We start from the raw sequence: 23,803 nt of genomic DNA, 5'->3' as shown, positions 1-23,803 counted from the left end.
AATTTCATGTAATTTTATTTTTTAAACAACTGAGTCCTGGTGTCAACTACAGAGGACATATCATAACATATTAATAAAATATAAATTTGAATTTTTTTATGCTCTAAACAATGTAATGACATACTAAATTCAAAAAACTTTTATAGACTTCAAAAATGATGCAACAATTCACTGCCTTTATAAAGCTTGGAAGAGCTAGGATATTTTTTTATATAACTCTAATTTTATTCGTCTGAAAGAAGAATGTCATGCACCTAGGATGGCTTGAGGATGAGTAAATCATGGGCTAATTTTAATTTTTGGGTCCTGTAAGTTGCAAGGTCGGTCCTCCATGAATCGGGCTTCTTTGTTCAGCACATCCCACAGATGCTCGATTGTATTGAGATCTGGGGAATTTGGAGGTCAAAAGTCAACACCTCAAACTCATTGTTGTGCTCCTCAAACCATTCCTGAACCATTTTTGCTTTGTGCCAGGGCACATTATCTGCTGAAAGAGCCACAGACACCTGGGAATACCGTTTCCATGAAAGGGTGTACATGGTCTGCATACAATGCTTAGGTAGGTGGTACGTGTCAAAGTAACATCCACATGGACGGCAGGACCCAAGGTTTCCCAGCAGAACAAAGCATCACTGCCTCCGCCTGCTTGCCTTTTTCCCATAGTGCATCCTGGTCCCATGTTTTCCCCAGATAAGCACACACACCCTGCCATCCATGTGATGTAAAGGAAACATGATTCATCAGATCAGGCCACCTTCTTCCATTGCTCCGTGATCCAGTTCTGATGCTCACTGTTGGTGCTTTCGGCAGTGGACAGGGGTCAGCATGGGCACACTGACTGGTCTCTGTGGCTATGTAGCCCCATACGCAACAAACTGCGATGCACTGTGTATTCTGACACCTTTCTATCAGATTTTTGAGCTACAGTAGCTTGTATGTTTTGATCGGACCACACGGGCCAGCCTTCACTCCCCAAGTGCATCAATGAGCCTTAGCCGCCCATGACCCTGTCGCCGGTTCACCACTGTTCCTTCCTTGGATCACTTTTGATAGAGACTGACCACTGCAGACCGGGAACACCCCACAAGAGCTGCAGTTTTGGAGATGCTCTGACCCAGTCGTCTAGCCATCACAATTTGTCCCTTGTCAAACTCACTCAAATCCTTACACTTGCCCATTTTTCCTGCTTCTAACACATCAACTTTGAGGACGAAATTTTCACTTGCTGCATAATATATCCCACCCACTAAAAGGTGCCGTGATGAAGAGATAATCAGTGTTATTCACTTCACCTGTCAGTGGTCATAATGTTATGCCTGATCGGTATGCATATATATATATGCAACTATATGACTATATGCCGTATGCTTACCTTTTGCCCTGGGCTGTTTGCGTATAACGACTTCTAAGGATTAATATTTGCGTATGCACACCTGTTTTGTTGCTACTGTTATGTTAGCTTCCCCTTTAACTGTGTCCAATGTTGTTTTGTGAGACTGGAGATCCTCTGTTGTAATTGGTGCGTGATCACTTCTATCATTCTATCTTTCCCCGCCTATCATCGAATGAGTGCGCAGCGGATACGCGCCGGTCGAAATTCTGTCACGCAGAAGCAACGCCAGGTAAAATGAATAAGAGAAAGAAATAATAAGACCCACTGTGGTAGTGCGGCGGCGGCCACGACGCGAAAAAACTACGTTCGCATCTTTAAAACAGCACAAGCCTCCGTTGATAATTACAAAGCGTCATTATAATAACGCAGGATTGAGCTGTTGCTGTAAACAGAGCGTGTGAATGTCAATTACTCGCGAATGACCGGCTTTCCTGAAACTATTTTATCGTTAAAGTGGCTTACGCTTAAATGTTGTATGTGTGTGTGTGTGTGTGTGTGTGTGTGTGTGTGTGTGTGTGTGTGTGTGTGTGTGTGTGTGTGTGTGTGTGTGTGTGTGAGAGAGAGAGAGAGAAAATGCGATGTCTATAGAGGAGAGTGTTGTAAGATGAGCCATTTTTACAATGTTGTCCTCAAGATAAGATAAAATGAGGCAGAAGTGCAATTATCTAAAGTAATTTCAGTAATATGTTTTCAATAGTTATAAATGATCAGAATATATCTATGACAAAGGGTTCTAAAATATGGCTTCTTTTAATAAAAATGCTCCTGAGGATCAATTTACGCCAGACTAGGGGTAAATTGCACCATCTGGGTGTAAATGGACCATCTAATTGAATCTGAATCAAACCAACCTATGTGAAATTGTAAAGATCATTTACCTCTTTTAAAAACACCTTCAATAATCAAATCTCCTTTTACAAATAGTCATATTTCTTTTCTTAAAGCTAACTTAAGCAACATAAAACCAAGCAAATGAAGTTGAAATGTCAATATCTTTAATTGTTTGCATTTCTGAAACAATGTGTTGAACACCAAAGTTGTAACCTTCCCAAAAACAGCCTAAACTGAGTTTGTTGAGTAGGCTACAATTAAATAAAAACTGAATTAGAATGAATGATTGTCATTGAAACTAATACAAGTTAAAGGGTTCTTGGCATGGTAGTTTTTCTGCAGTGTTGAACATGTTTAGGCCATTATGGACTACAGGTGGAAAGATATATATGATTAAACATCTTCTGGTTCTTATCAGAGAAGGATTTGATGTGCTTGTACATTGTTCCTATCAAAAACTCAAGCTAAACATTTTTTAAAAAGGGAATTATAATCTAAACCAGTCGTGTATAACATTACATTGAAATTATACAAGTTTATACTTCAGAGATTTAACTTAACTACAGTGCCTTATGGTGGGATAAGTTAAAACGCTGGCTCAATTTACCCCACCCGCATTTGGCTCACTTTGCCCCACAGCTGCCGTTTTGGATTAAACTAACTCTCTTACCAATTCAGGCTAATATTTAGCTAAATGATTTGCATGGGTTTATACATTACTAAATCACCAATATGGATCATAAATAGTTAAGACCTGGACAAATTTGCATTGCTGTAACAGCCGTTACATCTATTGTGCAAAAAGTTTACTTTGGCAAGCCAAAAACAGTTTTTAAAGGAAATGTGTGCCTTCCACTCCTCACATGTGTTTCTCCTTTTCACAGTCTGGCAGAAATGATGGGTGGTTCCAAAATATATGGTCACATGACAATAAAAGTGTACAGTTGCCAAGATAAAGGGTGTGACTTGCCCACTGGCTAGACCCACTGATAGAGGGTCATCTTACCCCACTCTCCTATATATATATATATATATATATATATATATATATATATATATAAAGTAGCTATATTTTTTACATGTACAAAGACCCACTTGTACTGTGTGAGAAAATGGCATCATATGCTAAGTATAAATGTATATATGTTTTGGCTTATATGGCCACTGTACTAAAAAGCCAAAGCAAATTGAATAAAACATATTGGAATATTTAATTTGTACAAAAAAAAAATTCTACCCACTAGCATAAAATGAAACATTAAATTGGTAAAGCACTTTTTACAATATAATTCCAAAGCAACAGACTTGTATAATACATCTGTCAACCAATTTTAATTATTTATTTTTTAACAAAACAAATGTTACTAATAAACCAACAACCTAAAAACACATTTTTCCTTTTTTTTGTGGGGTGGCATGTTTGGGGGGTCCTGTGACTGAGCAATAGTAAACCACTTTTTTTATTAGGACTAATAAATATATATATTGTGAATTCAGGGGGATCACTTTGATCTCAAGTCATCTCAATGGCAAAAAGTGTAAAAAAAAAAACATATATATATCACCTTGGTTTGCTATTCAATTACATCCATGTATTTTTAAGAGTGTAGTAATTGTCCAAATACTTGTTGTTAAAGGACATATGTCCACATGTCCACAAGGGGGCATTATTGAATTACGACAGAAAGAAAATATGACAGTACATTACTTTTAAATATATTTACACTGTCTAGTTCCATATTGCTAAACGTGTGAAAGAAAAAATAATTTTATAGCCCTGTGTTTTGACTCTAGATGTAAGGTGGCTGAATGACTGTTTTCTCTCTTTGCTCAGTGAATTTCATGTGCCATATCTCATACATCACTGGGGGGCAGAACTGAGTGAGTTTTCTTTCTTTATTTTTTCTCTTCTTTTCCTTTCATTTCTTTCCTGTGAGAACATCATGGGTTTGTATTTGCGGTGCAGCTGCAGAAAGGACACAGAATTCTGCAAGATCTGAGGCTAGGTAAGTGCTTCAATAAGATTACTAACATTTCATCACATTATGAATACATGCCTATTTCTCTTTCTCATGATGCAAAACATATTAATCTGTAAAATTGTATCATACAATTATTCTTCGAAAGTGTTCATTTTTACCCTTTACCAGAAATTCTAATCAATGGTTACAAACAGATGCACTTGTTCAGCATGGCATCAAATCTGTTGCAATAGCGCTAAGAAATACCCACCGCTTCATCCTGCTCATGCTGTTTTGTGCTCTCACTCTCCAGGCCTGAGCACACAGGAAATGATGCGGAGACTCCAGACGCCCATTGTGAAGCAGCTCTCCAGCCCATGTATAGGAAAGGGTGAGCCCTTATGATTTTTCTCTCTCTCTCTCTTTCTCTTCCTATTCTGCAGCAAGAAACTGTCTAATATCAGAATGCCTTTATTGTAATTTCATTTTTTATTTCATCATTGAACTGCTCTCTTTAGGAATAGTTTCTGATTCATACCAGACGAGGGCAACCAGGAATGTTATCCTGGGCCCTAAAAAAGGGAGTCATTGCAGAAATATTTACATTATTTTGTTAATTTAGCAAATGCCTCCCAAAGTAATGTTCATCCTAAGGAGCCAGTAACATGAGAAGTGCTGCAGTACAAATTCTAGTAAAAGTACAAGCTAGAAGAAACATGTAGGTATACCGAAAATAGAGTTTGTTTTGCTAGTTTAAGAAAAAAAGGACATTTTTAATATAAAGAAGGGTACAAACATGGGTCCTGCTATTCCTGTCTGCATCCCTGCCACAGTCTGTCCTCCAACTACTGCATATGATGAACAAACATTTTTATCTCGTGCTCATTTCCCTAGGAAATTAGAGATTTGCACTGAAGCATGAATCACACAATGTTCTCACAGTAGTCTTACAAGCTCACTATTAACTAGTTGCTTATTAGCATGCATACCACAAGCTTTATCGAGCAATAACACATCAGCATTTTATATACAATTACATATAGCTTACATACGCATGGATGTATGTATCTACATTTGCATATGCTGTTATCTATGACTTACAAGATGTAGAGAGGAGTAGCACAAAAGATGGGGAAGAAATGTTCCTTTGGAAAAGTAGAGAAAATAAAGATTTCTTGCTAATAGGAAATGCTATTATTTATGGTTATTGATCAAAGTAAATTATGTAATTTTTGTTCTGTTTAAGTTTTTCCGAGGTTTTCTATCTCAGCTTTATATGCAAAGACAACTATACAATCTGATACATTGTAGGGCTGCAGGATTAATCTAAATGAAACCACACGAGATTTGGCAAAGGTTGCGATTATTTAAGGGGAAAGTTCACACGAAAATGAAAATTATGCCATAGTTGACTCATCCTAGGTGTATATGACTTTCTTCTTTTCTGACGAATACAATCGGAGTTATCTTAAAAAAAAGTCCTGGCTAATCCAAGCTTTATAAAGGCACTGAATGGCAGCCCAAAAAGTGCATCCATCCATTATAAAAGTAATCCACACGGCTCCAGGGGGTTAATAAAGGCCTTCTGAAGCAAATCAATACATTTATGTAAGAAAAATATCCATCGGGAAAAAAAACCCCATCGATTCGCTTCAGAAGGCCTTTATTAACCCCCCGGAGCCGTGTGGAGTACTTTTATAATGGATTGATGCGCTTTTTTTGGACTTCAAATTTTGGGCTGTCATTATAAAGCTTTGAAGAGCCAGGACATTTTTTATATAACTCAGATTGTATTCGTCTGAAAGAAGAATGTCATATACACCTAGGATGACTTGAGGGTGAGTAAATCAAGGGGTCATTTATATTTTTGGGTGAACTATCCCTTTAAATGCACAGCCTGTCAGTGAAGCACGGCTCTGTGATTTGTAAATGCTGCTCCATCTGAAAGCCAGAGGGTGCTCTCACGCAGAAACTCCCAATATGCACCACAGAAGTACAATAACGCTAGCCTTGCTCCGCCCTCCTACGTACTTCTGCTCAATTATCATTTTCCTTCAGTACTCCGTCTGGTACTGCGGTACATTCTTAGGTTTTCTCCGAACAAATTTTTACCGGTCCAATCAGCGAAAAGACGGAGTGGCTGAGAATGATGACGTTGATGTCGTTCGCTAGTTTGAGTTGTAGTTCAGTAATGGCGGTGGAGAAAGATGCGAGCGATGCCATTCATTCTGTTGTGGCACCGCTGCCGAATATCCAGAAGTTAAAGCCTTTCCGGCTCGCTCCGTTAGTGGTGAAGGAGTTGGCTGAAGCCCCGGTAATTGTTTCTTGTGCGGTCGGAAGGTATTGTCATCATTTACAGTGGGGATTTTATTGCCGTCCGTCTCCCACCACCCGCGTAAAAATGACCTACTGTTTTAGACAAACACCAAGGTCGTGTGGTAATGTAATTGCTCTCCGAATCCACACCTCTGAGTTTTCAAGAATATATCACTTAAAAATTCACTTTTTATATAGTTTTCGACCCCTGCAGAGCACCGTGCAGTTGCGCTGTAATTTGGATGCATTTCTAGACTTGTATTTCTTTAAATGCTGGCAAGTATTTACAAGAGCAATATATTTCATCACGCTCAAAAAATAAAAGGAAGAAAAGCACGTAAACATTTGAATTGGGCCGTTATTTACAGCAGCATTTATTCTTATCATACCAAGCATATGACATTTTATTTACAGCATACTATCATGTTACGGACCACGTGAGCAGCGCATTCCCAATCACAAAACTGAATAAATCACAATCCGAATGCACAAGTTTTAGGTTTTATCACTCAGTACGTTTACATGGACAACAATACTCCGATATTAATCTGATTAAGACCATACTCTGATTAAGAAGCTACCATGTAAACAGTGATTTCTAATTACCTTAATCCGGTTAAAGCCATACTGGAATTAAACAAAAATCGAATTAAGACGTGGAGAATGCCTATTTTAGTCGCATTATCGAAGTGCATTGTAGACATGTACACACCTTAATCTAACTATTAACGCCGTGTAGCAGTTTTCGCCGCATTTTGTGACAGGACACACACACACACACACACACACACACACACACCAGGCAAGTGCAGAGGGGAGGGCTTTTGGGGGCTCGAGCCTGCCCTTTTTAAAAATGTATCAAAAGTGCCCCTCTCAACAATCATCAATAATATTGTGACAAATAAAACACAATTTGAATTATAATTAATATAACAGCGCATTCAAAACAGTAACAAAGCGTTCAAATGTCCTGTTTATCTTTTACGTATCTGTCAGTCTGAGATGTCGTTGCCATGACGTGTTGCTATGGTGTGTGTCTTGCTTGACTGCTCATTCTGACACTGCCTCCTCTATATTTTTTTCTGTGTTGTAATAATTCTGCTCATTGTAAAAGTAAAATACAATAAGTTTGTATCTCTAATCCCAGATTCATAATCGTCTGCTACAACAACGGTCGGGAACCTCTAGGCTCGCGAGCCATATGGCAATTAAGTGAACGCCTGTGGCTCGACGGCAGAAAAAAACAATCCAAATAATCACAATTTTGAAACCTTAATTTTCATCATTAATCAAAGCTATTATTCGAAATGTAGGCTGTCCAGAGTACTCGCCTTCAAGGAAGAAAACACTTGTCAATGGGGAGTGGCCAGACTCGGTACAAATGAAATGTATGAGAGTCTGGTAGGACCAGGCTACAATAACGCATGTCGTTCCAGGAAATCCCTATGGGCATCGTACTATTGCTGTAGCTGAATAAACAGAAGATTGAAACGCTTTGATTCATTAAAAAATAAACACACGACTACAACAACATATGGTTTATCTGAGTTCTTTAAGCCTTCTTGGGTATTTTCATGATAATAAAGTATATTATATTTTAATGCTAATTCACATCGCCTTTATCACTGTATAGAATACTATGAAATATGTTGTGTGTCTTATAAGAAGCCACATCATCTGTCAGCTAACATTATGAAGTGAGTAAAAACATGTTATTAAATGTTGCCTTTTGTTGGACAAGTGGTTCATAAATGCTTCTCATGTTTTGAAAGATGTTTGACGTGTGATGCTTTTTCAAACGCACGTTATAAGCAACTCAAACTCACAGTGATTTCAGATGGAGCAGTCCTTCACTGACAAGCTGCGCATAAAAAAATAACCTTTGCAATTTTATAATCGCACCAAATCGGTTTAACCCTTTAAGACCTAAGGGTATTTTTACAATTAATTTTCCGCCTGGTGTTATTTACTAAAAAAGCTTGTAAAACATCAACCCTGTTGTGCACAGATAATTGACACACCTCTTTTTTTTCAAGACAAGTTGCACTGTCAGTATATTTGTGTTGCATTGATGTCACCTGAATGTAAAATAAGTTATGGGACCATAAAGACAAATGAAAACATAAAACGGAAATTGAATCACTCAAATATTTATTGAAAACACAAATAAATAAAAGCTAAGCATATTTCCTCTGGAAAACAGTTTGTTCAAGTCTTTGGAGTCCTGGAACTCAGGAATAAACATGATAACTTATACAGAACCAAAACTATTTACATTTTTCCAAAAAAAGTCCAGGCGCTTTTGGCCTCTTTGGATTTTGGATATTTACTGGTGCCAAGCCTCAAAACAGTTCCTATCAGGAACTTCTCCTCAAACTTTCTTCTCAAACTTTCTCCACAAAACTGCAGCGCGTCTCTCTCTCTCTCTCTCTCTCTCTCTCTCTCTCTATCTCCTCAACACTAGCCGTGCGTCTCTCTCTCTATCCACAATAACAGAGCTGTGGTTCATGCGTAATGACGCACACCAACATGGATGACGGATCAGCCTATCATTGGTCAAACCCTCATCCAAAATGGCAGCTAGCATCGCGCTAGCGGCAAAAATGACAGAAAATTTATAAATTATGGACATCAAGTGGATATATCTTGGATGTAAGCGTTTTGATTTATTGCTGAACAACTCCAAAAAGATGCACATGTTCCAAGCTGGATAGAAAACCTTCTGTAAAGGCTACAAAGACACCAAAGACACCCCCGTGATGGCTAGCTCGTTAGCTTTCTGCTGGAAAAAAACGGTAAGAAAATCGATAAAAGTTTCATGAAATAATATAGATATTTATCGGAGGTGCCGTGTGACGTCGTGGGCGATGCCGTCGGGCTCTGAGGGTTAAACGCAATTTCATGTTAATTGCGATTAATCGTGCAGCCCTAATACATTGTGTGTAGTTACATTGTACACAGGGCATCGTGATGGCAAAGCACCTCTGAGCCATCGAATAGACCCTCAGGTGCAAGAAAACAGAGTGGTTGTCATTTATTATTTACACAAGCATTTACAGCTTCGGTGTAGCAAGGCATTCACAGAGACTTGCACAGCTTATATTACAGACCGTGGCTTCGATTTAGCTCATATACTCATCAACTCTGAGCTGAAGCCATTAGAACCTGCCTGTACTACATTAATCTCTGATAAAGCTTTATACCACACACACACACGCACACAGACCCTCAAATCCCTTAGTCACATGATCCAGAACTCCCTCTGATCGATATGTGGAAGAGAGAATGAGATGGGGAGATATTCAAGCTGTACCTTAATTCCATCCTGACAAATCCACTTCCAGTTCCTCCCCCAGCCATGTCTATGCAGCCTGTAATAATACCCAACACATCACCAGGATTGTTGTCGCGTCCACGTGACCTGTCTCCAAGTTTCAGGTCAGGCTGACAGGCGCACTTGGTCTGACAGAGAGAGCTGGGTAGGTTTTGCTGTTGGAGCTCCAGCTGGATAAGGTATGAGATAAAAGCAGCGGTTACAGCAACATAAAGGACAACTGTTGGATCAGGTAAACCTAATTCCCCTTTGTCCCTTATAGTCTGCTTTTCATACCAGGGTATACAAATATGCGCAAGTGGATCTTGCTGTGCACTTCAAACGATCACTGTGCCTGAGAATGGTTTGTTTATTCTATGGTTTCAAGTGGATGTGATACAAATAGAGGCTGGGTGGGCATGCTCTCATGCTCTGGGACGACATGAACAGCACCCTTTCTGTCAACACCCATTTTAAGCTCTGAAGTAACGAAGAGGTATCAGTTTCGGGGTGATTACCTCTGGACTTTTACTGACATGATGCCTCGTGCTAATGGCCAGCAGGACTGTTTATCTGGGTCTGAAATGATACGTCCCTAAAGCAAGGTCAGGATTAAATGCTGTTCTAGGGGTGTGAGGGATGGCTGAAGCTATCAAAGCAGATGCTCTTTTGGCCACCGATTCCATTCACGTGGACAGTTGGGTTTCGGAGATCAGCTCGGGGATTTGTAGGGCTGGATTTTAGGGGTAGTGAGCGAGTAAATCCCTCACTACCCCCTAAAATGAGTTGGGAAAGCCAGGTTTGTATGTACGCATGAGATGGGTTGGGAGGATTGAGTAAGATCCTGTTTATAAGCGGTTCTATGTAGGATACAGGGTCGCTTCTTGTTGACAGGCGGTGGTGACATATTCAAAGGATTAGTTGCTCTGTGGACGTGAGGCTTTCTACCTCTTAAAATAGAGAGAGTGAGAGAGATACTCAAGAAAACAAAACGGCAGTCAGACGACAGCAGTTTCCCAGAGTGTGGCTGGACATGTCCCACACCACACACATGCACACACAAACATATACCAAGTAACCCACTTGAAGTGCATCCTAAGAACAGCCGAAGCCGAGATGGCGCTGACGGGGGTTGAAGGTAAGAATGGCAGCAGTCGCACAGCTGTGCATGTCAGGTCTCCACGGACAGAAGTAGTGTACCAGAACCAGCGACTGTTTTCTGACAAGTCTTATAGGTACAGTGGCAGGCTAGAAGAACTTCCTTGTTGTCCTTGCAACATTTAAAACCAGTGATCCTAAGCAAAGTTTGGTGGAAACCGATGCAATAGTCTATCGAAACCAAACTAAGGGCACTTTCACGCCTACCTTGTTTGGTCCGAATCAAAATTACAGGTGTGAAACCTCCCCCGGACCAAACAGATGAAATTTGGTCCGGCGAAAAGAGATAGTCTTGGTCCGGATCAAACTGAACAAAGGTTCGGTTCTTTTCTAGTATGAAAGCATTTTCTGTATGGTTCGTACTTTCAGACCATTTGCAGAAAGTTCCTGTTTATGTTTAAATATTCTAATGTTATTTTTAAATTTCATCTAGGCTACGTTGATTATGAAAAGTGAAAAGATGCGCAATATGTCAAGACAGAAGGTCAGAATGATTTTGAAAGAAATGTTGTATGATTTTGCTTAGAAAGCCTTTCTTTAACGTGAATTTCATTTTGTATAAATTGTATCTTAATTTTAATCAACGTTTAATCAGATAATTGCCTGGATTTAATAATTAAGAAGCAAATAGTCTATAGCAGACAATAATCACAGGAGCGATCACATGCTTTGCACATGAAGCTGGAGCGCGTCTCAAATAAACCGAAACTCAGCAGCTACTTGTCTCACAAACATAAGAAATATGTGTATATAAAGCTTGAAATGTCCACTTTTAAACATAACGAAAAGAAAATAGTCAAGCGATGCGCACTGTTCACTAGTGGCAACGATATGCGTCCGTTCATTCATCTTGTCAAAGACGCTGACGTCAGACAGACGTTCGTTTACGAACCAATCAATGTCAAGATGCAGCCCACATAGATGATGACGAGTGGACGCAAGTGTCATGCAAAGTTCTCTAGTGCGCTCGCATAATTGCAATGTGAAACCAAACCAAAACTAACCGAATGTATAAAATGTGTCAAAACATGAACTTCGGTTCGGACCTTGGTGCGGACTTTCAGGTGTGAAAACGGCCTAAGAGAAGCTCATGGTCTTGAGTCAGCATTATTTTTTGGACAGACTTTCACTATCTGTGTTTTCATTACCCTTCAAATTGAAATTGCGAATTGAAAATACTCCCAATGGAAACGTGTGAATTTTGCGAAAACTCCCATATATCGCAAAAAAAGTTTTCTTTCCTGATTTCCTGGCCATTAATGCTTGGATAACACGCCTACATCTCCTTCGATTAAAAACAATGGCTAGTGCGGAGGCTGCAATATATGTAAACCTACCAACATCCGTGATTTGACATAACATCAGTTAATGGAAACGCTGTCATTTTGCATTAGTTTTTTACTGCAAATCTGTAATGGAAACTAGGCTTGTGTTTTGGAGGACATATTGAAGCTTGTGATCTTGTGGGGATTGTGATTAAAAATTGATGGTTTTATTTCTCAGTCAATAGAGCTAGATAGAATATGCTCCAGTTTCATGCCAGATATCCTCGGGCTTGTTCTCTGATGTCTGTGGTACCTATGGTTACACAGCTGGTACAACAGTCAGTATGACAGGCACAAATTCTACTTGGTATGGGAGTTTCTTCGAAAACGACCAAGAAGAATGGAAACCTTGACAAAGGGATTTAGGTTTTGCCCAGAATAGCATTTGATGTGGCCACTGTGGACCATGTTCCTAACTGTTCAGGAAAAAGTCATACCCAGGACTCAGACACTTGATCTGTCCTTACACAAGCATAACTGTTTTATAGGGCAGTGTGTCTGCAGCTGTGCACTGGCCTAGTGACTGACTTTGCTGGCCTGAATCAACGGCCTGGGAATGCACATGGCATCTCAGGGACTATTTACAGCAAGCGTGTTGACAGGAGCCATGAAACATACATCAAAGTAACAGTGTTGTTTTAGCAGTAACAACAACTGAGGGGTAGTACAGCACTTTTGGAGACTAAACACTTTTGACGTTTGACTTCAACATGGACACGCTTATGGGATTGGTGGACATAGGCCTTGAGAAACTACTTCATAAATTCAGCAGCTTAATAGGGGCCTATTATGCAAAATTCACTTTTATATTGTTTGTAAACATTTTTATGTGTCCGCATTGTGTACACAACCACCCCACTGTACACAATCCATCCACTTGGTTTATTTTCCCCATAAATCTGAAACTTTATTATTACAATTCTGTCACTTTAATATAGAGATGCACATACACATGCGATTTCTTTACTTGCTGTTTATGTTCACAGACTTTTTGTGTGTGTTTGACAGTTTAAGCGCAATAAGACGTGAAAGAGAACTTAGTTTAACACTCACGGGACGTGCCGCCTGACATGCAGCTTTCTGTGTGTGTACTCAGAAAACCATATGTCAGAAGTTTAAATTGATATGACTTTAAAACGCATGCAGATAATAAAGGTTCATGATGATGAAGAAATGCAATGTCGCGTGACCGCGATAAAGATGATGATCAAAACCAAACAGATGTTTTAGTTTTTGGCAAAGTGTCCGAGGCAGGAGCTGTACAGGCACTTTCTTCTGGAAAGTGGGGCAGGGAGCAGCAGCTCATTTGCATTTAAAGATACATGCACAAAACAGCATGTTTTTCCTTACACTCAAAAATGGGTATTTACAACATGGTATAATAAACAATCTGTTTGGGGTATTTTGAGCTGAAACTTCAGGTACATTCTGGGGACGCCTGATATTTATATTACATCTTGTAAAAAGGAGCATAATAGGTCCCCTTCAATGTTACTGAGGTGTGTGTAAATGTGCTTCTTTACAGATATGCCACGGCAATTCCCGAAGATTGCTCTGAGTGATGTGGATGAGGAAGTTCGTCTGCTGGCAGAGAAGGTGTATGCCTCGGCAATAAAGGAAGAGGACACAAAAGATGCCCTGTCCATGTACACTGTCCCTGAGGACTGTCCCATTGGCCTGCAGGAAGCCAAACAGAGGGAGCTACTCAGAGAACTGGCTGAGCAACAGTCAGAAGAAAGTGCCAAACGGTCAGCATCATTTTATTTTTCACTGTAGACTGCTACCAGTTGCTTTATCCTGTTTGAAACACCAGAGCAAACCAGTCAATGGAGGACAAGCTGATCTTTGGAACATGGTAGCTGGTTTGCTGCCGGCCTACATGGTTGAAACCAGGTCCACCAACTGGTCAATCATATAGACCTAGGGTGTCCAATCCTGCTCCTGAAGGGCTAATGTCCTGCAGAATGTTGCTTCAACCTGCCACAGAATACCTGCGTTGACATTTCTTGTGATCCTGAATACCTTTTTAGCTGTTTAATTAGGGTTTGGGGATAAACTCTGCAGGACAGTGGCCCTCCAGGATTGGAAACCACTTGTAATGACCACCTTGGACCGTCTTGAAAACGTGTCTAACCAGCTACCATCAGAAGCTGGATTTCATTGGATTTTCCAGCAGGGTAAATAATGATACATGTGCTTAGTAAATTAATAATTACATTTTTAGCCTCCATTCGCTTTAATCCTCTGTAGGAAGAAGAGTTTTAAGATTATTCGATCTCAATCTATGTCACTGCAAATCCCATTAAGTACGGAGGGTGTCCGGGGTGGGGTGACCCCCGCCATTTCCCCTTCCTCTACCTGCTCCTCCATCTCACAACATTTCCCGGAGTATCAAAGAGTCATCATTAGCGGAGACTACTGTGCTGGGGTGTGTATTATTAGAATGGACAATCAACCACCTTTCTGTACTTTCAGTCATAATCTGTTGAAAGTTCAACTAAAGGCCCTTTTAACAGCTGATTTAACAATCATGTTTTGTTTTACAATCACTTGCAGATTACAGTTGAGGATTATGAGCAAGCAGCTAAAAGTCTGCTAAAAGCTCTCTTTATTCGAGAAAAATACTCAAAACTGGCATATCACCGGTTCCCACGGACCACTACACAGTTCCTACGTATTGCAGCAAATGAAAGGTGGACAGAAGAAGATGAAACCCTTCCAGGTACATCTGCATTTGCTCAGGGTTCATAACCAGATATGACATGGAGACCATTTTCTCATTCTAGGTTTATTTATGGCTCTGTAAACATTTCAGTGGAATTTCTGTTCACAGATGTTAGCTTGATGTCCCTGCCTAAAGTCCCTTCCCAAGACATCAATGTTTAACTAATTTTAGAAGACATAAGAGTTGACATGAGTTATGTGTAGCTCAACTAAGAAAAATATGTGCCAGAATGGGAACGATTCGGAAGGGGAAAACAGCTTTTTTAAGGGATACTGTATTGGTCTACTGATGTCTTCTTTCTAATGTGGCCAGCAAGACTTTCTTGGTCAACCAGCTTCACCAGCTAACTCTTGCCTAGCCTTTTTTTTTTGGTGAACCTTGTGCTCTCCACAGATATCTGTCCCTGCCCTGGTGAGGGTGAGGACCCTTACAGCATGGAGAATATTCCAGAGAACCTCAATTATCAGATGCAGATGAAGGATGGCATTATTTATGTATATGAGAACGATGAAGCTCTGAGCATGAACAAACCACGCTGTCTGCCTTATCCAGACCTGGAAACATTTGCCATTGACATGAGTCATGTGCTCGCCATGATCATTGATGGGCCTACGTAAGTCTCCAACCAATATTACCACAGTGGTCATCAGTTCTCTGTATTTGCATATCCAAGATGTAAAGCTGAACATATTTCTTCTTTAAACAGTAAGACCTACTGCCATAGACGACTAACCTTCCTTGGGTCAAAGTTTTACCTTCATGAAATGCTCAACGAAATGGCGGAACTGAAAGAACTCAAGGGTGTTCCTCATAGAGATTTCTACAATGTCAGAAAGGTATACTTTGAAACACTCATTTGTTTAAGTAAATGTGGTATCCCATGCGGTCTAACTGTACACAAATGCTCACTTACAGGTAGACACGCATATTCATGCAGCAGCATGTATGAGCCAGAAACACCTGCTTGATTTCATCCAAACCACCAATAAAATTGACGCAGAGAGAGTCGTCCTGGAGAAGGCAGGGCTCAAACTAACTCTCAAACAGGTGTTTAACAACCTGAACATGGACCCTTATGATCTTACTGTAGACTCCTTAGATGTTCACGCCGTAAGTAACGTCTTATCTATGTGTTTACAGCCTAAGGATATGCTAGTGCCTTGTACAGTATGCATCATGTTTAGTGTATTCACAGGGCAGGCAAACCTTTCATCGCTTTGACAAATTCAACTCCAAGTACAATCCAGTAGGAGCAAGTGAGCTAAGGGAAATCTACTTGAAGACTGATAATTACATCAAAGGAGAGTATTTTGCCCGCTTGGTCAAGGTATAGTCATTTTGTCATAAGACTAAAGGCCTGTGCACACCGGGATGATTATTGCACACGCTTATCGCCAGCGTTTTCTCTAGAAGTTTTTTGGCGCGTCTTTGTGTTCACACCCAAGCGATTTTCACTGGCGATGCGCTGAGTGAACGGGCAAATTCAGTAGATGCCGCTCCCGGTACACCAGGTGGTGCTGCGGCACTTTACGCTTCTGACACTCGCTTGTCACACAGAAGAAGAAGAGAGACAGAATTTAAGTGCTTGCCAAAACCATAGATATCCATAATAAAGGCTAGATGTCTCGTCCGCGCTGCTGGCCAATGGAGGTCGACGTCCGCACCTGGCAGCCATCTTGTCACAGGCAGCTCGCCCACTCGTAACATTGTTTTCATGGGTGCGTGCACTTTTTAAATAACCATAACTTGCTCAATTTTTTACCGATTTTTCAAACTGTTTGGTTTGTTATAAACGTCAGAGATGTAGTTATGACACTGCATACTTATGAAAAATGATTCATAATTTGTTCAAGCATCCATAATTATAGCCACGTTAATAACATTTGTAAGAAACCAAACCATTTGTAAATCCGTCAGGATTTCAGTGAGATAAGAGTATTTGTGCTCAGGCAGATCATCAGGTTCCACAGAGCCCTGCCTGTGACAAGATGGCCGCCGGTGATGACGGTAGAGACTGCGCTGTAAGACATCTAGCCTTTATTATGGATATCTATGGCCAAAACCATTCACATACTTTTTGCTAACTGGCGAGTAGCATTAGCAGCTCATCTTCTTCTTTGTCAACTGACTTCCTGATCGTCGTATCAATGTGTGATCGGCAAGACTGTTTTGTGCTTGAGCGCCACCAAGTCGTGTTTTACTGTAACTTCAGCAGCTCCAGGCACGTGCACAAAAGCGCAGTTCTCATTGGTCGGCCAGGTTTTAACGCGCCGCGTCAAAACAAAACAAAAAACGAACCCATAGTGTTTTTTAAAAAATTGCACTTTTACGCATGGCCTTTTGCGCGTCGGTGTGCACACTCGCATTGGCGCCCTTTGTTTATTCACGAGGCGATAAATGCGTGCGGAAATCGTCCCGGTGTGAGATTTGGTTGGGAGTGAAATGTAAAAATCTGTCAAAGTATATATATTATTACAAATATTAATGCATATTCATGTTTAAAATCAATTTCGTAAAATGTTTTATCAGTATAAATGTCAACATTGTGAGGCTCAAAAATGTAGACTTAAAGGCCCACTGAAGTGCTTTGAAATGCGCAGCGTTACTCAATGGGTTACGGTGATTTCTACTAAAACAGGAAGACAGTGTGGAACAGATCGAACAGCTCATCTCCTCTTTTTAAATACCCACTAGTGTTTAGTTTGCATCATAGTTCGGCCAGAGCCGTCGAACTTGGGAAAGCCGCAGTTTCCTCCTAATCTCTAACCATTTCCCCTCCTGATCTCCTCCACATTGCTTAAAATACAGCATTCTGTGCAGAATTCAAATGGGTCTGATACATTTTGGGTTCTGCGCCAACTCGCACATAAGATCCGTGATATCATGTCTCTGGACCGTGCGCTGTGGCGGTTCATGTGACACTAACGTCAAACCAGACTTCAATTGCCCCAATGGAAAGCATGTAGAAAGCTTGCCTATCACCATGTGGAAAATAGTGAACAAGTGGCCGATTTTAGCCACAGCTTCAGTGTCTATTCAGAATGTAGGAGGCGGGACGCTTTAGATTCTAGAGAGCATTTGATTGGACAGGAAATTTTATGAGAAGCTGAAATGCAGAGTGATGTCATCAAAATAACTGGTCCATATTGGCAGAAGTGATCGATTAAGTTTTGAATGCTTATATCTTCTAAATGGGAATTTTGTCGTTGTTTTGGAGCACACTAGCTTATAGATAACAGTAAGGCTAACATATTCATAGTAAAAGCCAAAAGACTTTAAATAATGTTAGTTCAAAGACAAGAGAGTGCAAACACAGAGTCATTCTAGATTTAGGGTAAATGTAAAGTTCAGGCTCTTTTATTTTATAACTTAATTTTGTTGTACCCATATGTTTCTCATTTAGAAGTCTTCTGTGTCTTTTTGTCTCTTTTAGGAAGTATCACATGATTTGGAGGAGAGCAAGTATCAGCATGCCGAACCACGACTGTCCATCTATGGTCGTTCCCCTGAGGAGTGGGAAAGTCTCTCCCATTGGTTTATTCAGCACAAAGTGTACTCTCCAAATATGCGCTGGATCATTCAGGTGCCCAGAATATAGTAAGTAGCTGCATTAATTCTAAATATGTTCAGTGTTTTCCAGAAAGTCTTGTTTTATAATCATGTCGTTATGCTTATTTCTTCCAGTGACATTTTCAAGTCACGCAAGTTGATTCCTAATTTTGCCAAGATGCTTGAGAACATTTTCCTTCCTCTGTTTGAGGCTACAGTGAATCCTCAGAAGCACAAAGAGCTCCATGTATTTCTAAAATATGTAAGTTCAAGGTTCATAATAGATGATTTTTAATCAATGGACTTCATGTAAAATTCATGTAACTGTTTGAAATATCACGTGTTCTAATTAACTGGTTTGAATAATATTCCAGTGAATGCAAATCTATCTTTTTTACAGCATACATTAACGTTTTAGAGAATTGTGTGCTTTCAGCATTTCAAAAAGTTTAGGGAGGATATTTTCTGCTCCAGCATGAAAAATGTGACTGGTCTGCACAAAGCCCAGATCCGAACCCCACTCGACATATTTTCAAGGATTAATTAAAATGACAACCACAAGTCAGGCCCCATCAGCCAACATCTGACCTCTGACCAATGCCTGGCCTCACTAATGCTCTTGTGTCTGAATGGGAGCAAATCCCTGCATCCATGTTCCAACATCTAGTGGAAACCTTCTCAGAGGAGTGGAAGCTGGAGTCCACATACTTCTGTCCATTTACTGTAGTTTTGATTTATATCATGATCATAGGTACTGCAATGTTAGAACTTTGGGTGCACTTAAAATGAATAATTTTGCAAGACTTTATCACACATCCCTCATTGGATGTCCCTTCTTTCTCAGGTGACTGGCTTTGACAGTGTGGATGATGAATCCAAGCATAGCGATCACATGTTCTCTTATAAGAGCCCCAAGCCCGAGCAATGGACAACAGATGACAACCCACCCTACAGCTACTACCTCTTCCACATGTATGCCAACATCATGGTCCTCAACAACCTCAGGAAGTATGTGCTCCCATTACATCTGTTCCACACACCAGCTGGAAAATTCCATTAGCTGAAGGGAGAGGCTACATATCCCATAACAATAGGAGAAATGTCTGCACTAAAGGGGAAAGTAAACGGAGATTACTTTAATATTTGAAAGATCTTCTATTATACCCTCAGGCTTTAATACACCTTGAATTAGTACTGGAAGACATTCAAGAACAAAAGGTTTCCAATTGCATGTGTGAGTGTTTTATCCTGCACCAGGACATCTATAAATACCACTGTATCAGGAATACACACATATTGGGTTACAACTGTTAAAGCCTGTGGAATACTGTCAGTAGAACAAACTGACATCATCTTTCCACTTTATAAAGGATGGATTGTGGACCGGATCAATGGGGTCAGGAAGAGGTATAAATGTATGTACACAGGAAATCCAATGAGAGAAACAGCAAATGCTGCAGAACAAGTTTTCAGATATCCTAAATAATGTGCTTTATGTGGTACAAATCAGATTTAAAGGATTAGTTCACTTTTCAATAAACTTTTGCTGATAGTTTACTCACCCCCATGTCATCCAAGATGTCCATGTCTTTCTTTCTGCAGTCGAAAAGAAATTAAGATTTTTGATGAAAACATTCCATGATATTCCATATGATATATGTAATGGACTTCAATGGGCTCCAAACGGTTCAAGGTCCAAATGACAGTTTCAGTACAGCTTCAAAGGGCTTTAAACGAAACCAAACGATACCAGGCAATAAATAAGGGTCTTATCTAGCGAAACGATCAGTTTCTGCGAGAAACCGAGCAGTATTTATGCTATTATTTATGCTCTTATCAGACAAAGTTTTGAATCTCTGAGCTCCGCCATTACTTCCGCCTAGTGAGGTCAAAATACGACTGGTCATAGATATATACGCAGATGCCTCATTAGCGCCTGAACGGATCAGTGGAATGAGGCATCTACAATCGATATATCTATGACCACGGTCGTATTTTGACCTCACTAGGCGGAAGTAATGTCAGTTTGGAGCCCATTTAAGTACATTACATGGAGAAATATCATGGAATGTTTTCATCAAAAAAACGTAATTTCTTTTCGACTGAAGAAAGAAAGACATGGACATCTTGGATGACATGGGGGTGAGTAAACTATCAGCAAAAGTTTATTTAAAAGTGAACTAATCCTTTAACTGGCTAAATCATCTGACTATATCAACCTGACAAATGAAATCAAAGGAAGTATATAGATCTGGAAATAAGTGCAGGTTACTGCTTTTTTTTCCCTATGTACGTGTTAGTGTGCCACCATAGGATTTTTTATGTGCCCCTCTGCCACTTGAGATAACCACTATGGCACACTGTAGATTCATCATATAGACAGACAAGCAGCACTTGAACGTGTGCCAGTGACTTTTTTAAGCACAATGTGAAACTGGACTAACAAATATCTGTTCCTCCCATCTGAAGCACTAGAAGTCAGTCCCTTCAGGATCACTGAATTGAATGGAAAGTCATCCAGCTTGCATTCTTGTCTTATTTCTAGGGCTGCAAAGATTTTTCTAGTCGACTGGTAGCCATTAATTTTAGACATTAGTTGACTAGTCGCTATTTTATGATATTAATTGAATTACTTAAATATATATTGTGGTGGAAGGGTGGTCGATATAACCTAAATCCTACATCACAATATGAGTAATATTATTTCACGATAGTGAAATAATGATATGATATGAACATTTTTGATACCACTGAAAGTTCTTATCACTATTTTCAATATCATTTAAAATAAACTACTAGCCAAAAAAAAACCTCTCAAGCTTACTGAAGACAAATAAACATAAAGAAATGGCAAAGAAAACAAACTCCAAGACACAAATGAAATCGATCTGAAAAACTTCTAGTACTAGAAATGCTACATACAATGTATAAAGCAATCATCGTATAAAAAATGCATCACCTGTAGTCAAAAGCAAAAGATTAGACTATACAGAAATGTAAATCTACAGGTAACTCTAATACACACTAATACATGTAGTCACGCAATGCTGAGGTTGCTATAGTAATATAATTATAATAAGTGTTTAAAAGCAATGAAAAGTTCCGATATGGGGCAGACCTATTTGAGTGATGGAGAGGGACAATTGACAATTATATGATTGTTATATTGTAAAGATATACAGTATATAATCAGTGTCACTGACTGATTACATATTAATTCAATGACAGTGTGCAAGCTATTGTGTCTCTGTCTAACACAAATCTGTATTTTTGGCAAAGCAGAATTATGAGTACTTATGCTAGTTTCACCAGTGCATTGTGCAAGAGGGATGAGAACCACAAAAATATTAACTGTAATCTTACTGTCCGTAACACTAATTACATAAGTGGACCATGATAATTGGTGGGTTTTCACTGTAATCAAATCGGAACAATTTGCTTTTAGAAAAGCTGCAGCAAAATCAAGTCAAAGTCATTTTAGACCCTAAAAATCTGAAAAAAAAGACCACAAAATCATGGTCGGACTGAAACATGCTTTCTGAACATCTTATAGCAGCTGTGATAGTGAATTTTGTCTCTTTAGCAATATACACTCACTGGCCACTTTATTAGGTACGGTACACCTTGCTAGTATCCCCTTTTGCATTCAGAACTGCCATAATTCTTCATGGCATAGATTCATGAATGTGCTGGAAACTCCTGATCCAGCACATCCCAAAGCTGCTCTATTGGATTGAGGTCTGGTGACTGTGGAGGCCGTTTGAGTAGTGAACTCAGTGTCATGTTCAAGAAACCAGTTTGAGATGATTTGAGCTTTGTGACATGGCACGCTATCCTGCTGGAAGTAGCCATGAAGAAGATGTGTGGTCATAAAGGGATGGCGTTTAAACAATGCTCAATATAAGGTATAAGGGGCCCAAAGTGTGCCAAGAAAATATCCCCCACAACATTACACCACCAGCAGGCTGAACGGTTGATGGATCCATGCTTTCATGTTCTTTTACGCCAAATGCTGATTATCTGAATGCCGCAGCAGAAATCGAGACTCGGCACACAATCGTTTCCTGTTCTTAGCTGACAGGAGTGGCACCAGTGTGTCTTCTGCTGCTGTAGTCCATCTGCTTCAAGGTTGGAGGTGTTGTGTGTGTTAAGAGATGCTCTTCTGCAAACCTTGGTTGTAACGAGGGGTTATTTAAGGTTACTGATGCCTTTCTATCAGCTCAAACCTGGCATCAACAAGGCATTTTCAGCCACAGAACTGCCGCTCACTGGATATTTTCTCTTTTTCGGACCATTCTCTGTAAACCCTAGAGATGGTTGTGAAAATCCCTGTAGATCAGCAGTTTCTGGGCTACTCAGACCAGCCCGTCTGGCACAAATAACCATGCCATGTTCAAAGTCACTTAAATCGCCTTGCTTTCCCAATCTGATGTTCAGTTTGAACATAATCTTGACCTGTGCTGCGTCTGAAATCAAATACTTTCCTACTATATAGTATGCCAAAAATGGTATAGCAAAAGAGTAGTATGTCCGAATATGTAGTATTCAAAAAACAGTAGACGAAAAGTCCCCGGATGACCTACTACTTTCACAGAGATTCTGAAATGCACATTCAGTGGACACTTTACTATCCCATGAGGCCATGGGAGAGGATTTATAAAGTGTAGTGAAACAACGCAACTGACACTGGCAGGTCACGTGACCGACCTATGTCTACAGACCCATGTCTACATGCCTAAATGCATTCAGTTGCTGTCATGTGATTGGCTGAATAGATATTTGAGATATTTGTGTTGACAAGCAGTTGAACAGGTGTACCTAATGAAGTGGCCATGAGTGTGTATTATATTTATTTCTCAAATTTCTCTCTAATTTGTTATTTTGACATTATCTTTGCAACAAGAAGGGGCCTATTACATTGTGTTTTCAACTTGTACATGTGTGTTTTTGCAGGGAACGTGGTCTTAGTACCTTCCAGTTCCGTCCACACTGTGGAGAAGCTGGTTCAATCACCCACCTGGTTTCAGCTTTCCTCACCGCAGACAACATCTCTCATGGATTAAACCTGAAAAAGGTTAGAAGTAGAAGATTAGTCCAAACTACAGTGCTCAACGGCACTTTAAAATTAGGAAAATGATGCAGTATGCTTTTGAAATTTAGTTCAAAGTCATCATTCTGACAAGATGAAAGATGACTATTAATTGTGAGAGCTTATTATTCGAACTAGCAAAT

The 23,803-nt window shown here is 39.8% G+C and overlaps 1 protein-coding gene across 7 annotated transcripts in view; it reads left to right on the top strand.

Moving 5' to 3' along the window:
* Positions 1-1,545: 1,545 nt before the first annotated feature.
* Positions 1,546-23,803, top strand: part of ampd3a (adenosine monophosphate deaminase 3a) — a 31,839-nt gene continuing 9,581 nt past the window's right edge. The window contains exons 1-15 of one of the 7 annotated variants that reach the window (XM_079808212.1): positions 1,546-1,622; positions 4,059-4,105; positions 4,191-4,230; positions 4,499-4,576; positions 13,823-14,045; positions 14,548-14,725; positions 14,854-15,019; positions 15,416-15,635; positions 15,729-15,858; positions 15,938-16,132; positions 16,218-16,349; positions 18,456-18,619; positions 18,707-18,833; positions 19,416-19,579; positions 23,525-23,645. In XM_079808212.1, the coding sequence (XP_079664338.1) occupies positions 4,516-4,576; positions 13,823-14,045; positions 14,548-14,725; positions 14,854-15,019; positions 15,416-15,635; positions 15,729-15,858; positions 15,938-16,132; positions 16,218-16,349; positions 18,456-18,619; positions 18,707-18,833; positions 19,416-19,579; positions 23,525-23,645 (1,881 nt within the window). In that variant the 5' untranslated portion in view covers positions 1,546-1,622; positions 4,059-4,105; positions 4,191-4,230; positions 4,499-4,515. Of the gene's footprint in view, positions 1,623-4,058; positions 4,231-4,498; positions 4,577-9,859; positions 10,068-10,307; positions 10,420-10,495; positions 10,953-13,822; positions 14,046-14,547; positions 14,726-14,853; positions 15,020-15,415; positions 15,636-15,728; positions 15,859-15,937; positions 16,133-16,217; positions 16,350-18,455; positions 18,620-18,706; positions 18,834-19,415; positions 19,580-23,524; positions 23,646-23,803 lie in introns of those variants that run through there. The other 6 variants (XM_079808213.1, XM_079808210.1, XM_079808211.1 and 3 more) reach the window with 6 other exon arrangements.

This window comes from Gobio gobio, assembly GCF_949357685.1.
Source record: "Gobio gobio genome assembly, chromosome: 2".
In the NCBI taxonomy this organism is placed as follows: Eukaryota; Metazoa; Chordata; class Actinopteri; order Cypriniformes; family Gobionidae; genus Gobio; species Gobio gobio.
Note: the sequence above shows the minus strand (reverse complement) of the source record. Positions and strands in the feature narration are given on the sequence as shown.